General features: G+C 36.1%; 1 protein-coding gene across 1 annotated transcript in view; it reads left to right on the top strand.

The window, feature by feature from the left end:
- SANBR (SANT and BTB domain regulator of CSR) overlaps positions 1 to 17704 on the top strand; it is a 54705-nt gene that overhangs the window by 1629 nt on the left and 35372 nt on the right. Inside the window, exons 2-7 of the mRNA XM_081100609.1 lie at positions 5556 to 5714; positions 6129 to 6312; positions 7111 to 7189; positions 10156 to 10394; positions 14559 to 14617; positions 16057 to 16217. Coding sequence (XP_080956735.1) covers positions 5565 to 5714; positions 6129 to 6312; positions 7111 to 7189; positions 10156 to 10394; positions 14559 to 14617; positions 16057 to 16217 — 872 coding nt within the window. The 5' untranslated portion in view covers positions 5556 to 5564. The remainder of the gene's footprint in view (positions 1 to 5555; positions 5715 to 6128; positions 6313 to 7110; positions 7190 to 10155; positions 10395 to 14558; positions 14618 to 16056; positions 16218 to 17704) is intronic.

Below are 17704 nucleotides of genomic sequence, written 5' to 3'. Positions count from 1 at the left end.
CTGGCTGAGTGGAAATTCTACAACTAGAAGGAAAGAGAAAAGCACACTGAGACTAAGGAGGTGCAGAAGTAAAGTGCAGAGGTATGAAGGCACACATGGAAAGGGCCAGCAACTGAGGACTCGGTTGTCTTTTTCAATCGGTAGGGAGTCTCAAGCTCCCGACAGCCCTGACTCCAGTTGTGGGCGAGTCTCTGGGGACCCAGACTCATACGGGGACAAACTGAACTGTTTGGCATCGATTGGAACTCAAGGGCGGCTTGCTCTCAGAGGTGCTTGCAGCGATTACCGAGACCCTGAGACGCAGGGCCTCTTAGGGTAAGACTGAGGAGCAGCCATAGCTGCTTGCTCCGCCTTCTTGATCCCCTGAGACCCCGCCCCACCCAAGCTGTGCACAGAGGCTTTTGCATATGAAAGGCCTGGCCCTTTGCAATCTGAAAATTACCTAACAAACTGCAGCTGGGTCAGAGAGTCCCAGAACTTCCAAAAGAAGGCCCAAGGCCTCACAGCAGCTTGCATTGCTTCAGCTGGGCCTCATCTGGGCACCTCCAAACCTCAAACAAAGAAGAGAATCTGCAGATCTCTCCATAGCTCCTGCTGGGTAGCCTCAGGCATAGGCTAAGTTAGCACCTACTTAGAGATCCAAGAGCCAGTGTACCCAGTGGTCAGAGTGGGACCATCCAGATTACAACTCCTCAGATCCATAAGAGACACACTCAGGGAGCAGACTCAGTGAGCACCAAAGCCCCATTGAAGCAAGTCTTGCCCCAGAAGGGTGTCTCCAGCACAGTTCTCCCACTGCAGACACAGCTGATTCTCACAGCCAATTGGCCTGGAGGTCAATTCCTCCCAGTGATACCTACAACAATCAAGGCTTAACTACAAGACTGTGCACAAAGCCCACAAGGGGGTGCACCAAGAGTGTCCACCTCAGGTAATTGGGGAGGCTGAGCTAGTGGGCCCTACAGGACACCTAGCACACAAAGCCACTCTATCAACACAGGGAAGCATAAAAAATGTGGAGACAAAGAAACAGGTCACAAATGACAGAAATGGAGGAAAGCAAACTACTGGATATAGAGTTCAAAACCACGGTTATAAGGTTTTTCAAGAATTTTCTAGAAACTGCTGATAAATTTAGTGAGACCCTCAAGAAATCTAGTGAGACCCTCGAGGTTATGAAAAAGGACCAACTAGAAATTAAGCATACACTGACTGAAATAAAGAATATTATACAGAGATTCAACAGCAGACGAGGATCGCAAGAATCAAGTCAAAGATTTGAAATAAGATGAAGCAAAAAACACCCAACCAGAAAAACAAAAAGAAAAAAGAATCCAAAAACATGAAGATAGTGTAAGGAGCCTCTGGGACAACTTCAAGCGTACCAGCATCCAAATTAGGGGGGTGCCAGAAGAAGAGAGAGAGCAAGATATTGAAAACCTATTTGAAGAAATAATGACAGAAAACTTCCCCTACCTGGTGAAAGAAATAGACTTACAAGTTCAGGAAGCACAGGGAACCCCAAACAAAAGGAATCCAAAGAGGACCACACCAAGACACATCATAATTAAAATGCCAAAAGCAAAAGACAAAGAGAGAATCTTAAAAACAGCAAGAGAAAGATAGTCAGTTACCTACAAGGGAGTACCCATACGACTGTCAGCTGATTTCTCAACAGAAACTATGCAGGCCAGAAAGGAGTGGCAAGAAATATTCAAAGTATTGAATACCGAGAACCTACAACCAAGATTACTTTACCCAGCAAAGCTATCATTCAGAATTGAAGGTCAGATAAAGAGCTTCACAGATAAGAAAAAGCTAAAGGAGTTCATCACCACCAAACCAGTATTATATGAAATGCTGAAAGGTATCCTTTAAGAAGAGGAAGAAGAAGAAAAAGGTAAAGATACAAATTATGAACAACAAACATGCATCTATCAACAAGTGAATCTAAAAATCAAGTGAATAAAAAATCTGAAGAACAGAATAAACTGGTGAATATAATAGAATCAGGGGCATAGAAAGGGAGTGGACTGACTATTCTCGGGTGGGGAGAGGTTTGGAGGGTGCGGGAAGAGACTGGACAAAAATCGTACACCTATGGATGAGGACAGTGGGGTGGTAAGGGCAGAGGATGGGGTGGGAACTGGGTGGGACTCTCTGGGGGGAAAAAGAACAACTGTAATAATCTGAACAATAAAGATTTAATTTTTAAAAAAAGAAGATTAAGACTACCCACTTTGAAAAATTGTATCAGCTTCAGGTTAAAAAAGTTTTTTTTTCATCTCTAAATGATTTAAATTATTCTTTTTTTAAACAAATAAGTTTATTTTTTTACATATATATATTTTATTGATTTTTTTACAGAGAGAAAGGGAGAGGGAGAGGAATAGAGAGTTAGAAACATCGATCAGCTGCCTCCTGTACACTCCCTAATGGGGATGTGCCAGCAACCAAGGTACATGCCCTTGACTGGAATCGAACCTGGGACCTTTCAGTCCGCAGGTCGACGCTCTATCCACTGAGCCAAACCAGTTAGGGCTAAATTATTCTTAACACATGTATATTGTGAGTACCATATTTGAAATATACATACACGTTTTTAAATATTTAGTCCGGACTGTATTTTTGATTAGCTAGTAGGTGCCTACACATTGTAGGACACAATAAGTATTTTAGGAATTTTAAATAAATGTTTTTGAAGTGGAAAAAAAAGTACCCCTGTTCCTTGCCCTGAACTCTGTTTTAGACTGAGACCCAAATAAATTATACAAAACTACCCCATGCCCTAACATACATCTCAAATTGTGTGGTGTGAAAAAGTGATGATGTGCCAGGCACACAGGTGGAGGACAATGAAGTTCTGGAAAATCTATTTTTATTTGGGCTCAAGGCAGTGATTTACAGTTATTAAAATAATTCTTAGAAATTTTTAATGCCAATAATGGCCAAAATAGGAGGAAGAAAAATAATAATAGTGGTGACAAGTTATTTACTGAGCACGTTTTGTATGCCAGATAGTGTGCTGGATGCTTTATCTATTACTATTTAATCCTCACAGTAACCCCAAAGGTAGGTATTATTTTCTTATAGCTGAGACTATTGAAAGTGGTAAAAACTGGATAAGAATCTAGATCTGACTTTTTTACTCATTTTGTCAAAAGGATACTTCATTGAAAAGTTACTGTCTCTTATCTGCCGCGTTTATCTATATGAATTTGTTTAATCTGAGGATCTCTAGAATGGTAATGTTACTACTACAAACATTACATAGTCCTTACTGTGTACCAGGTAGCACTGTCCATATGTCCTCTAAAGTATGTGGGCTAGCCACTATTTTTTTGTTTTACAGATGAGGAAATTGAGGCACAGAGATAAGTAACCTGAACCATGTAATACCTTAAGTGTTTCTTTTTAATGCTCAGGCAGATACATGTAGGATAACTTTATGTCTGCCACCTGATGTCTTATATCAGTGTTTTATGGAAACAGTTACATAGTCCTAATCATAGTTAACCCTTACTGAGAGCTTCTACATTCCAACTCCCCATCTGAACATTAAAACATCTCACATAATCCTCAGCACAATGCTAGGAGGTAGATAACTCTCACTCGTGAGGCGCTTTCATTGTTTTCAAAGTGCTCTCACAAAATAATCCCTTTGATTCTCTCTATGATGTCAGAAGAATTATCATCTTTTTTAAAATATATTTTATTGATTTTTTACAGAGAGGAAGGGAGAGGCGTAGAGAGTTAGAAACATTGATGAGAGAAACATCGATCAGCTGCCTGCTGCACACCTCCTACTGGGGATGTGCCCGCAACCAAGGTACATGCCCTTGCCTGGAATCCAACCTGGGACCCTTCAGTCCGCAGGCCAACACTCTATCCACTGAGCCAAACCAGTTAAGGCGGTATTATCATCATTTAGACTAACTACTGAAGTTCAGATCACTTGCCTTGACTAGCATGTGTGGAGTTAATACTCAAAGCAGAGCTATGGACTCCTGGGTGCACTGCTTTTGGCACTGCACCAGTCTGTCAGTGGATTCTTGTTTTCATACTTCATGCCCTACAATAGATGTAGTTTTCCATAGTAACAGCTTCTCTTTGGTGATTACATTCCCAACCCAGAATTCATAATCAGTTGAATCATAGATATGACTAGCCATAAACCTTTGTCTTATTTTCATATGTAAGTTTATGTTCTAACTTCAGATGGAATGCCTGGCCCATAGCAAGGGCTCAGCACGTGTTTGAAAAAGATAAGAGACGTCTCACATACATTGATACCAAAAAAAAAAAAGTTTTTTAAAATTATTTTTTAAATCTTGGCTTTATTGAAGTATAATTGCCAGAAATACTTAAACTTCTCTAAGTTTAAATGTTGTGGCTTCATTTTTGTTCTGATACCACAGCCTTCCCCCTCCCTTACCTCACAAGCAGAAGCTTTCAGAATTATTTCTTTGAATTATAACTGACTTCAAAATTAGACTGTCTTTCTCTACCCTAAGTCATCATTCCCAGCCTGCTGTCTCCCTGTAATATACCTCTTGTATATAATGGAAACAACATGGATGTGAGCGTCAGTTTTACCTTGCTCTGCCTCTTATTACTTCTGTGGCCTTGTACTTCTCTGAACCTATTTCTTCATCTTGTAAAAGTGGGGAGAGCACCTTTCTTATAGGGGTGTGGTGAAATTTTATTGAAATAACAGTTCTACCATCCTAGGAAGTACTCAGTAAATAATAGCTCTTATGTGTCCCTCCTCTGCCCTTCTGGCTCCCCTCTGCTTTGGCTCTCAGAAAATTATATTAAAAAGATCCGTTTGTCTGCTAATACTTCACGCTAAACCATAAACTCCTTGAGGACCGGGACCATGCCATATTTATTTTTGCATCCCTGGTGCTTGGCACATAGTTGGGACCCACTGAATGAATATTTATTGTACTACATGCATTCGGAAAGCCATCTGGAGCCTTTTTTCTTGGTGATCCTATTGCCTGAAGATTTTGGACACCCTTGGCCACTGCACATGTTATTCAAGGGCTCCTAGATTGAAATAGGGGATGTTACTTGTGGAGAGTCAGGTGAAGAAGTAAGGGAAGCCTCCATTCTGCTCAGTAAGTGCCTGTGTGTGGAGGTGTCTTGGCTTTGTATATATGAGTGTCAGGGTGTGTATTTAAGGATTAAAACTTACCGGTCCAATTGTTCCATTGCTTCTGAAGATAAGGAAGAAGAGAAGAACTTTCCCCAAAAAAGTTGTTTCGAACATATAAAAATAACACTAATTATAGTTGATGATTAATAGTTTCACATTACACTTTTAATCATTTATCTATCTGTCCATCCTTCTATCCATCCATCTACCAAGTCATAATGTCAAAATACTATTATATTTGAAGAGTTTGAGCTATATCCTTTGTGTTTATTTTATGTCAGCTTTACTTTATATAGTAGCAGATAATTTTTAGGAATTAATTATAACTGATTTAAAATGTTCTGAAAACATTTGTATATCAGATGCAAATAAATCTTCTTTTATCTGTCTCTAGTTCCAAAAGATGAGTCGTGGATATTCAGAAAACAACAATTTCCTGAACAATAACAGCCAAATGGTGTTGGACATGCTTCTTTATCCATTAATTGGAATCCATCAGACGATTAACTGGGAAACTGTGGCAAGGCTTGTTCCTGGATTAACGCCCAAAGAGGTAAATAACAGTCCCACAGATATCTTCTGAAAAAAATTAGAAAAAGTGATCAATTTCAAAGAACAACTAAAAAAAATAATTGTAGAAAAGTATCTTCAAATAACAGACAAGAATATATTTTCTTATTTTTTAATTTTAAAACTCCCAGCCCAGTCAGTGTGGCTGAATGGTTGAGCATTGATCCATGAACCAAGAGGTCACTGGTTCAATTCCAGGTCAGGGCACGGGCCCAGGTTGTGGGCTCCACCCGCCCGTAGGAGTGTGTAGGAGGCAGCCGATCAGTGTTTCTCTCTCATCAATGTTTCCATCTCTCTATCCCTCTCCCTTCCTCTCTCTCTAAAAATAAATAAAAGCATAATTAAAAACAAACAAAAACTCCCAGACCTGCATTTTCTTCCTTTGATATTATTACAGTGTGCAAAAAGGTTTGAGGAACTGAAGAGCAGTGGAAGCTCACCTGTTGACAACCGGTATAGTCCCCTAATGGCTGGAGAGAGTCCTGTTGAAACTTTAGCCACGTATATCAAATCCTCACTTCTTGACACACAGGGGGAATTTCAGGAGGCTTCTGTTGATCAGGATGCAGTTTCCAAAACAGGTAAGGTTTTAAAACAAAATGCAGTGTTTGTCCTTATGATAATTCTGCAAATTATTATGTATTCCAATTATCTTTTCTTTATTTATATAAAGGCTAATATAAACATTAATAGAAAAATCTACGCATTTTTGTGTCTTCCTAAATTTTAGAAATTTTTCTTTTCTATATTTGAAAAAATTTTCAATGTTAATATACAGGTCAAATATTATTAACAAAAAAATTTATTTACTATACCAAAATTTACTATTCCAAGTTATGTCATAAATAGTAAAGGGATTTGACTTCAGGTTTTTTCCCCTCCCTCAGAGAATTTTGCTTGTCTCTTGTGTTATCTTTTTTACAGCTGTCTATCCTTTATTGCAGTCAATGATAGTTTCAAATGACACCGTGGCAGGATAGAAGAGATGTTTTTCCGCAATTGCTTGGAAATAATAACTGGTTTTAGAAATCCTCAGAGTGTAGTGAATTATTTTAATCTCAGCAACAGCAGTCAGAGTATTGATGTGAAATTTACTTCAGGAAGGGAAATTTATATTATTGGCTTTTGAGCATTTGACCCTATTTGTACACGCCATATCAGTATTTTTTAAATCTTCATTGTAACATTAGCAATTTGTTATCCCTTTTTTGGACTGTTTCTTGCATAAACCTTTGGAATACTAAGGGAAGTGCCACCTTTAACTAGCTTTGGAAGCCATGCATTTACAGTATAACCATTCAATAAGTAAAAATTCATTCTGAGCTAGAAATGCTAACTTCCCCCCTTTGTTTTTGTATGTGTTTGTTTCTGTATTTAAGCTTCCACAAGGAATTGTTCTTCAGAAAGTGAAAATTGTACTACTCGTAATGGTGGAGAAGAGACTGAAGAATCTGAAGGGTAGGAGGCTGGTTCTTTGCTAGATAAGTTTAATATGAGTATCAACTTTAAATTATAAAATACATGACTGGTGATTATATACATCAGGTACCATAATTTAGGAATACCACAATTGCTGAAACAGTTGAAATTAGTTCATATGTTGAACTATATATAATTGCTTGATAGCTAAACATATGCTTATTTGTGTTGTTTATAAATTGGACTAGTTTTTCATTTTAAAATTTTATTTTCATTTTGTAAATATTAGAAATAACATCTATTAACCTAAAACTTTGAAAAGTAAATTTTAAATCTAAAGGAAAAGTCAATTATTAGTTCTCCAGTTTTATTAAAGAAACTGGGTATGTATTTTAGAATGACGTATTTGAATATAATTATTCGTTATAGAAACATTTAAAAATTAGAATATATCTTTCAATATATTACAAGTTATTTTTAAATCTCCCTATTTTTTTTCTTTTATTGATTGTAGAGAGAGGAAGGAAGAGAGAGAGAGAGAGAGAGAGAGAGAGAGAGAGAGAGAGAGAGAGATATCAATGTGGAAGAGAAACATTGATTGGTTGCCCAAGCGGACCGGAGATCAAACCTGCAACCTGGGTATGTGCCCTAACCTGGAATCAAACCTGTCACCTTTTGGTGTATGCAATGCTCCAACCAACTGAACCACACCAGCCAGGACTGTATTGCAAGTCTTGATACTTTTGTATTGTTTTGTATACTTTACATACAGTCAACTGCACATATTTTAAGTATTCACTTTGATGAGTTTTAACAAATGGGCTCACCATGTAACCATGACCCAAATGAAGATATAGAATATTTTCATTGTCTCTAAAAGTTCTTTTGTGTATTTTCAGTTTAGATAGTTCTTTTTATAACAGTTTTATTACTATATAAATCACATACTATAACATTTACCCTTTTGAAAACGTCTTGGAGATGGATGGTAGTGATAATTGCAATAATGTGAATGTGCTTAATGCCACTGAACTGTACTCTTAAAAAGGCAAATTTTATGTTATGTATATTTTACCACAATAAAATAAAATCACCCTTTAAGCCGAAGCCGGTTTTGCTCAGTGGATAGAGCGTCGGCCTGCGGACTGAGAGGTCCCGGGTTCGATTCCGGTCAAGGGCATGTACCTGGGTTGCGGGCATATCCCCAGTAGGAGATGTGCAGGAGGCAGCTGATCGATGATTCTCATCGATGTTTCTAACTCTCTCTCTCTCCCTTCCTCTCTGTAAAAAATCAATAAAATATATTTTTTTAAAAAAATCACCCTTTAAAAGTGATTTTTAGTTTATTTACATATAATTTTTACATAGATTTTTTTAAAATATATTTTATTGATTTTTTACAGAGAGGAAGGGAGAGGGATAGAGAGCTAGAAACATCAATCAGCTGCCTCCTACACACCCCCTACTGGGGATGTGCCTGCAACCAAGGTACATGCCCTTGACTGGAATCGAACCTGGGACCCTTCAGTCTGCAGGCCAACGCCCTATCCACTGAGCCAAACCAGCCAGGGCTACGTAGATTTTTTTAACTGCTAAGTTTATATCACAAAAATTTTATCAGATAATTTTTTTACATGGAATTATCTAGTATTTCAGATAGTGGTCCAAAAAGCTACAGAAACTTTATGCTTCATTATGCCAGCCATTACCTGTTTATATTTTGACTATAATTTATTTGGAAGAACAATTTTCAGAGAGTTATTTAAATTCTTTTGACTTGGACAAGAGTGTTGATTAATAACCCTTTTTCTGGTAGCCCAATTTTATTTCAAATGCAATTATTTACTTACTTATTTTTATTTTTCAATTACAGTTGACATTCAGTAACATTTTATATTTGTTTGAGATGTAGAGAATAGTGGTAATTTTTTATATTTAGAAATAAAGTTCCACTAAACACACATCCAGTTCATCTTGTAGGACAGTGTATCTCTTCTTATTTAATCTCTTCCTTTTGTAATGACATGAAGGCAATTGTGGATCACACTAATGTTTCTTTTTGAGGTAATATACTTTTCAAGGGATACTAAATTCAAGGAGTACATAATTTTCGAAGCAGTCATTCTGATGTATTATCTAAACTTATTCTCAAATTATTAGAAAATATGTAAATAAGCACATTGTAGTTTTAAGAATTATTTTAACTATATTTATTAATTTATATTTATTGAATGCCTGACAAACTTTCTTTTTTTTAAAAAAAAGTTTTTATTGTTATTGTTTTTAAATATATTTTTATTGATTTCAGAGAGAAAAAGAGAGAGAGAGAGAAACATCAATGATGAAAATCATTGATTGGATGCCTCCTACACACCACACCCCCTGCTGGGGATCCAGCCCACAACCCGGCTTGTGACCTGACTGGGAATAAAATCATGACCTCCTTGTTCAGGAGTTAAACCTCAACCACAGAGCCACCCAACCAGGCCTGACAAACTTTCTTGCTGTTAAAAATAACTAAGTTACTCTACTAATCTTTTTATTTTTTAGTGAATAGTTTTAACTGTTTTTTTCTACTTATTACTAGTAAGAAAATTTTAATATTTAGCTTTATCTCCTCCCAAGACCCATAGCCATGTAAAAGTACTGTTTTATGTTCATCACAAGAATTAGAATGTATTACTTAATTTTTCTTCATGAATTGGTACTGTTTTTTAAATTTTCATAATTTACTTATACCTTGAAAATAATGAATTTAAAACCTGTAAATTATGAGTCCCATAGTAAAAAATATTTTTATTTGTCTAATTAAGTGAGTAGTTTAATTAAAATTTTCATAATCTCAGATATGGATAAGATTAGCAAGACACTTAAATCCTATAAAACTGATTTGTGGTCAAATCTTAAAAAACATCTCGTTCGCATACTTCCAGTAAATGTTAATATTCTTGACTCCTCTTCTGAAATTCTAATAATTTTATTTCTATGTAACATTTTTTATGAAGGCCAAATATGGTGATCCATGTATGTGATGAAGCAAAAAATTTGAAAGAAGATTTTATTTGCCCACGAGACCTATTGATATCAGAAATGAAGTACTTTGCTGAATATTTATCTATGGATGCCCAGCGCTGGGAAGAGGTGGACATTTCAGTTCACTGTGACGTTCAAATTTTCAACTGGTTGATAAAGTATGTTAAAAGGAACACTACGGAGAATAAAGGTTGTGAGGTGCCCACTTTAGGTAAAAGACAATCTATTACTTACTTTGTAGTTAAGTTTGTGTGTCACCTGGTAGTTGCTTCAGGCCAAACATGAAATGTGGATAATTGCTTGAACATTAGCGTTTATACACAAATTAGTAATTGCTCTTTAGAAAACATACCTCATATTTTTTAGTAAATTATAATGAACTAGAAGCCCAGTGCACGAAATTTGTGCACTCAGGCGGGGGGGGGGGGTGTCCCTCATCCTGGCCTGCACCCTCTTGCAGTCCAGGAGCCCAGGGGGGATGTCCGACTGATGGTTTAGCGCTGCCACGGAGGCGGGAGAGGCTCCCACCACTTCCGCTACGCTCACCAGCCATGAGCCTGACTTCTGGCTGAGCTGCACTCCCCCTGTGGGAGTGCACTGACAACCAGGGGGCAGCTCCAGCATTGAACGTCTGCCCCGTGGCGGTCAGTACACGTCATAGCAACCGGTCGTTCTGCTGTTTGGTTGATTTGCATATTAGCCTTTTATTATATAGGATGTATGGCGAATGGACAGGTCTCTACATCAGCAATTCCCATTGTATGGTACATGGACCACTGGAGTCCTAGAGGATTCTTTTAGAGGATCCAGGAGGTCAAGACAATTTGCATAATTAAACCAAGATGTTGTTTGTCTTTATGTGTTGACATTTGTCCTGGTAGTACAGATGTAAAACTGTTGCAGCTTTAGCATATATCAAGGCCAGTGCACCAAACTGTACTAGTGGTCTCTGTATTCTTCAGCACCATGAACTCAAGGTTAAAAGGAAAAAAAAATCCAGGTTCACTTAAGAATGTCCTTGATGAAGTGGTAAAAATTACTAATTTTATTAAGTTTTGAGCCTTGAGTATACATCTTTTTAATATTCTGTGTGAGTATACAGAATATACGTCTTGAGTATACATCTTTTTAATATTCTGCCACACACCAAAGTATGATGGTTGTCTTGAGGAAAAGCACTTGTGCAGTTGTTTGAGTTGCAATCTAACCTCGTTGCTTTTTTTAAAAATTGAAAACTGTGTTTACTTGAGAGAATGACTGACAGACAAATTATGGTTACTCATACCTAAGCATTTGGCAGATATTGTCTTGAAAATTAATTAAGCCCTAGCTGGTTTTGCTCAGTGGATAGAGCATCGGCCTGCAAACTAAAGAGTCCCGGATTCAATTCCGGCCAAGGGCATGTACCTCGGTTGCAGGCTCCTTCCCAGGCCAGGCCCTGATCAGGGCTCGTACAGGAGGCAACCAATCGATGTGTTTCTCACATCCATGTTTCTGTCTTTCCCTCCCTTTTCCACTCTCCCTAAAAAATCAATGGAAAAATATCCTTGGGTAAGGATTAACAACAACAACAAAAAAAACACCAAAAAAAGAAAAGAAAAGAGAATGAATTAAATGAGCTGGTCAATTAAAAAGAAACAACTGCTAGTATTTGTTGCCAATGATAAAATTCAAGCTTTCAAGTGACAAAGTTTGGAAAACATTTATGTGCTTGACAGCTTCTTAATATTTAAAGACTTTTCTGATGAGACTTGCAGTCATATTAACAAGTGTGATTTTTTAATATATTGTACAATGAAATGGTTCAACATTTGGAAGATCTGCATAACTCCGTGAACCAATATTTTCCTTGACTAGTACATGGTGTTAAAAATCGTGCATAGAGCCCTAACTGGTTTGGCTGAGTGGATAGAGCGTCAACCTGCGGACTGAAAGGTCCCAGGTTCGATTCCGGTCAAGGGCATGTTCCTTGGTTGCGGGCACATCCCCAGTAGGAGGTGTGCAGGAGGCAGCTGATTGATGTTTCTCTCCTATCAATGTTTCTAACTCTATATCCCTCTCCCTTCCTCTCTGTAAAAAAAATCAATAAAACATATTTTTTTAAAAATTATGCATGGAGTTAAAGATTCAAAGCACAAGCTAAATCAGTGGATTTTAAGGTAATAGAATGGAAAAGTTCATTGATACAATTTCAGACCCCATTGCAACTAACCTTAAGAAAGTACCATTTGTCAAGTTTTGAAATAACATCAAAAAAGATACCCATATATTGAATATAGAACCAGATATGAGAATCCAGCTGATTTCTGTTAAGTGAGACATTGAACAAATTGCAAAATATGTCAATGTTATTCTCACTAGTTTTTTTCATTTTGGAAAATATACTAGTTATTTTTCATAAAAATATGTGAATATGTAATAAGTTTATTATTTTTTTAAAGTAAATTAATACATTTTCTGTTTTAATCTTTAACATGGTAAGTACTCATATAACCCATATAAACAAAAGCTCTTTAGGAGTCTGATTTTCAGATTACAAAGGGATCTTGAGAGCAAAAGTTTGAGAACCACTATTCTAGATGATAAGAAGAATAATTACTAAGTAATCTTTCATTGGGCATAGTTTTATATAGGAAATCTCACTAGTGGTTTAAGAAAGTCTTTCTGTGCACTAAAATTGCTATTTACAGCAGTACCAAAACATTTCTTTTTAAAAAATATACATTTTTATTGATTTCAGAGAGGAAGGGAAAGGGAGAGAGAGACAGAAACATCAATGATAAGAGAAAATCATTGCTCGACCGCCTCTCGCACACCCCCTCTGGCGATCATGCTAGCAATCCAGGCATGTGCCCTGTCCTGGGAATTAAACTGTGACTTCCCAGTTCATAGGTCATGCTCAACTACTTAGCCACACTGGCCAGCACCAAAATATTTCTAACCTCTTATTAGTAAATGAGTCTATACTGACAGTATAAAAATTTTCTGAAGAAGTTTATAATTTCTATTTTAATGGAAAACGTTCCTAGTGGTTTGTGATTAAATAAAATGAATTAATTTAAAAAAATTTCAGCCAATCAGAGTCCAGAGATACTGGACCATGCAGATTATGTATGTGTGAAGTAAAAATCAAAATATGTAGAGGAAAAAAAAAGCTATTGCTTGATCCAGCATATTTATGTGGATGGTAAAGGTAAAAGTAGAGCAAAACTAGTCACTGTAATCTTTGACCTTAAAAAATGACTAGAAATGTAAACTTTTACACACATAATCTTTATTCTGATCTGGAAAACTACCAAAATGCTTAATTAAATCTCTGAAAATCTAGACAATGGGTCTTAACTGGAATGGGTCATATTATAATTTCCTGAGGAACTCTTTCACCAGCTCCTTCCTCCCTTCATTTCTATCTGAGAAACTTTCATCTAGAGTTGTTATTTAAGAAAAGATAGGGGTTACTTATTTTAATCATTGTATAGTTCTTTAGTTGGATTGTCTTAGTGCTATAATGGTAAAAGTCAGATTTTTCTTTAGTTGGATTGTCTTAGTGCTATAATGGTAAAAATCAGATTTTTCTTTTTCTTAACTATACCTCATAGGAGATGAGTTAGGTTTACTGAAACAGTAGCATCATTTGGCATCCTCCTCTCCCTGGCTTCACTCAGTCTGCCTTTAGGAAGGAACTTTAGCATTTCTGCAGAAGTAAATTTTGTATTGTCTTTCAGAATCTTTTTCATTAAATACTTGTTCTTAAAAAGCATTGAACTGCTTTTTATGGACAAGGGCTCTCAATCATTTAAAAAATTTTCTCACTGATTTTTGTGTGATGAGTTATATTCTGTTTTTTTTTTTAATATATTCTATTGATTTTTTTACAGAGAGGAAGGGAGAGAGATAGAGAGTTAGAAACATCGATGCGAGAGAAACATTGATCAGCTGCCTCCTGCATACTCCCCACTGGAGATGTGCCCGCAACCAAGGTACATGCCCTTGACTGGAATCGAACCTGGGACTCCCCCAGTCCACAGGCCGATGCTCTATCCATTGAACCAAACCGGTTAGGGCTATCCTCAATTTTAATTATCTTTTTCCCTGGTTTAGTTAAGGAGAAATTTGCATATATTGTATCTTTAACTGGAGTCCTCTTACTTGATAATGCATCTAATTCCAGGGCAAATTTACTGTGCATTTTCTTTATACCCTAAGTTTGAACATTGCATTTTCTTTCTTTCACATATGTAAGCCATAGTAAGATAATCTTAAATTGTTCTTATTAGAGTATCATCCTCTTTTAAGGTGAGAAGGAGCCTTTTCTCAGGAATTTGAGGTACAAATAAAAAGGAGAATTTAAATGTTTGTTTTTGTTTTTTTTAAGAGCCAGGAAATGTCATTTCAATTCTTATTTCTTCAGAGTTTTTGAAAATGGATTCATTGGTAAGTATTAATAAAAGATATAAGGTCTTCTGCTCACCCATGCTTGATCTAATATTTAACTTGATTTTTCCTTCAAGTTCTGAAGTAATTGTTAATTCAAGAGTGTGATTCCATTAGAATAAACTGCTCATGTTTGAAGGTATTTTATTCTGTTGTGAAAGGGGTTAAGGCTGTTATATATCATTTGTATATGATGCCTATAAAGCAAGCAATTTATCCTCAAGGAGTAGCTCTCTGTTGTATTAGATGAAACAAAACAGAATTAATTTTACTCTAACAAAGAATTTGCTCTAAAATCAAGTTAAATGAAAATTAATTGGAATATATTTGTTTCACTATTTAAGTAATTTCTTTAAGCATGTTTTGTTAATTTGTGTCTTTCATTTATAGTTCAGCAAATTAAGAACCAGTACCCAACTATTAAATAATATAATTTTGTATGTGTAAATCAGATGCTCATTCATTCTATTGTTTAAGAGTAGTTGATGAAACATAAAAGCATATGTACATAAACATATATCAAGTTTTAACATGAAATATATTTGTATTTTTTTTGTTAATGAATTTATTTATCATTCAAATGTTTTTATATATTCTTATGGTTTTCCTTTAAGTAAATATTTGCTTTTAGTCCCCAAGAAGATTACACAGGGCAGAACACTCCTTTGCTATGCTAACAGATGTGAAATTTGTTTATTTGATTGATTGGGGTTTTACTAGTTTACTATGTTCTTTTTATTCCTTAGTCCTCCCCTAGTCAGTTGTTGGTATTAATTGCTTCAGGAAAGGGTTACAGAAAAAAACAGAAATTAAAAGAATCCTTAACATTTGAATTCTGAAATCTAAGGCCTAAAGGATATTTTTCTGTCATAAGCAAAGTATTTTGAAGAATACATGATTTGCCAATGCTAGTTTTCCCTGGAACCCAAGTCCACCTCAAAAAGTAAATTTTCATAAATGATTTAATATGAAAAAAAGTAAATAAATATACCTCAGATTGGAGAAGGAGGAAGAGAGCAAGCACAACACAACTGAGAAAATCCTGAATTGACTGAAATTATGTTTCTGCTACTCAGAGAAATGGAAACTTAAAATTGTTATCTAAGTTCAGTGATAAGAAGTCACATATCCTATATACTTGAGTTTGTGGACTAAGATTTATACCTGCCACAGCTATGAAAGATGCTCATTGCATTACTTTTTAAAATATCTTAAGAAGGTGGAAAATGATTATTCTAGCTATGGATATATGTTTGTACAAATTTGACCTGCTGGACCACTTTGGAACAGTGTAGATAACCCAGATAAGCAAAACCCAGATAGTACGTAGCAATACATAGATAAGGCTTTTAATAAACTTTACCTTTGAAAGGTATTGATATTATATTATCCTTTATGCTGCTATTTTCAACATTCATTTTTTATTCTATGTTTTTTAGGTTGAACAATGTATTGAGTATTGCCACAAAAATATGAATGCCATAGTAGCTACGCCATGCAACATGAACTGTATTAATGCAAATCTTATTACACGTATAGCTGATCTATTCACACACAATGAGGTTGATGACTTAAAAGACAAGAAAGATAAGTTTAGGAGGTAATTTTTAATTTTACTATTATTTTTTAATATATTTTTATTGATTGCAGAGAGGAAGGTAGAGGGAGAGGGAGATCGAAACATCAATGATGAGAGAGAATCATTGATTGGCTGCCTCCTGTACATCCCCCATGGGGACTGAACCCGCAACCTGGGCATGTGCTCTTGGCCGGAATCAAACCTGGGCCCCTTCAGTCCATAGGCCAACACTCTAACCACTGAGCCAACCAGCTAGGGCTAATTTTTAATTTTAAATCTGATGTTCCTATTAGAAAAAATATATTATTTCTATTTCATTTTAGTAAAATAGTCTGTTTTTAGATTACATTTAAAAATGTATTTCCATTTTATTTTAAATGAAGTAAAATTTATCCAGAGCCAATTGCCCAAGATAAATATTAGTAATTAAATTAGTTATTTGGTAGATTTTTCCTATGGAATGATGTAGGAAGAGAGAGTATTCTAGGGTAATTACTAGGCTTTAAGGTTGAGCAACTAAGTGGATGGATGTGTCATCCACAGAGTGGAAAGATTGAAGTGAAGGGAATCAAGAAATGGGTTTGGATCATGTTAAGATTATTTAATGACCCAAAAGTATATATTTAATATATTTTTAGACATCAGTTAGGATGGCAAGTAGATAGTTGGATAGCTGAAGTTCAGGTCAGAGGTCAGGGCTTAAAACAGAAATATAAGCATAGATGAGGTTTGAAACCATGGAACTGGATGAGATTTCCTAGCAAACCTTTCTCCACTGAATTGCAGTGGCACCTTTATTATAAATCAGAGGAATATATATATGTGAATTTTGTTTCGGAATTCTGCATTTTCTGTTGATTTCTTTGTGGATACATATATCAGAGGCACATTGTCTTAATTGTAGTAGCTTTATAATATTCTTTGTTATCTAGATTCTCCAACTGTGCCTTTCTTCAAGATTGCTGCTTTAGCCATTTTAGGTCCCTTGCATTTCCATATAAATTTTATAGTCACCTAGCCGGTTTGGCTCAGTGGATAGAGCATCAGCCAGCAGACTAGAGGGTCCCAGGTTCGATTCCGGTTAAGGGCATATGCCCAGGTTGCAGGCTCTATCTCCCCACTAGTGGGCATTGTAGGAGGCAGCCAATCAATGATTTTCTCTCATCGATGTTTCTACCTCTCTATCTCTTGCCCTTCCTCTCTGAAATCAACAAAAAATATTTTTAAAAAAATTTATAATCAGCCTGGCCATTTCTCTCTCTCTCTCTCTCTCTCTCTCTCTCTCTCTCTCTCTCTCTCTCTCTCTCTCTCTTTCTCACACACACACACACACACAGACCACATACACACACACCTGCTAGAATAATTTGGGGTTAATATTGAACCTGTAGATTTGTGAAGATTTGACATCTTAATAATATTGAGTCATTCAGTCCATGAACATGGTATAACCCCCCATTTATTGTAGCAATGTTTTATAATTTTCAATGGAAAGATCCTTTTCATTT

Source organism: Myotis nattereri (assembly GCF_964212035.1).
Source record: "Myotis nattereri genome assembly, chromosome: 10".
Classification (NCBI taxonomy): domain Eukaryota; kingdom Metazoa; phylum Chordata; class Mammalia; order Chiroptera; family Vespertilionidae; genus Myotis; species Myotis nattereri.
The sequence above is the reverse complement of the archived record's forward strand: the minus strand, read 5'-3'. Positions and strand labels throughout refer to the sequence as shown.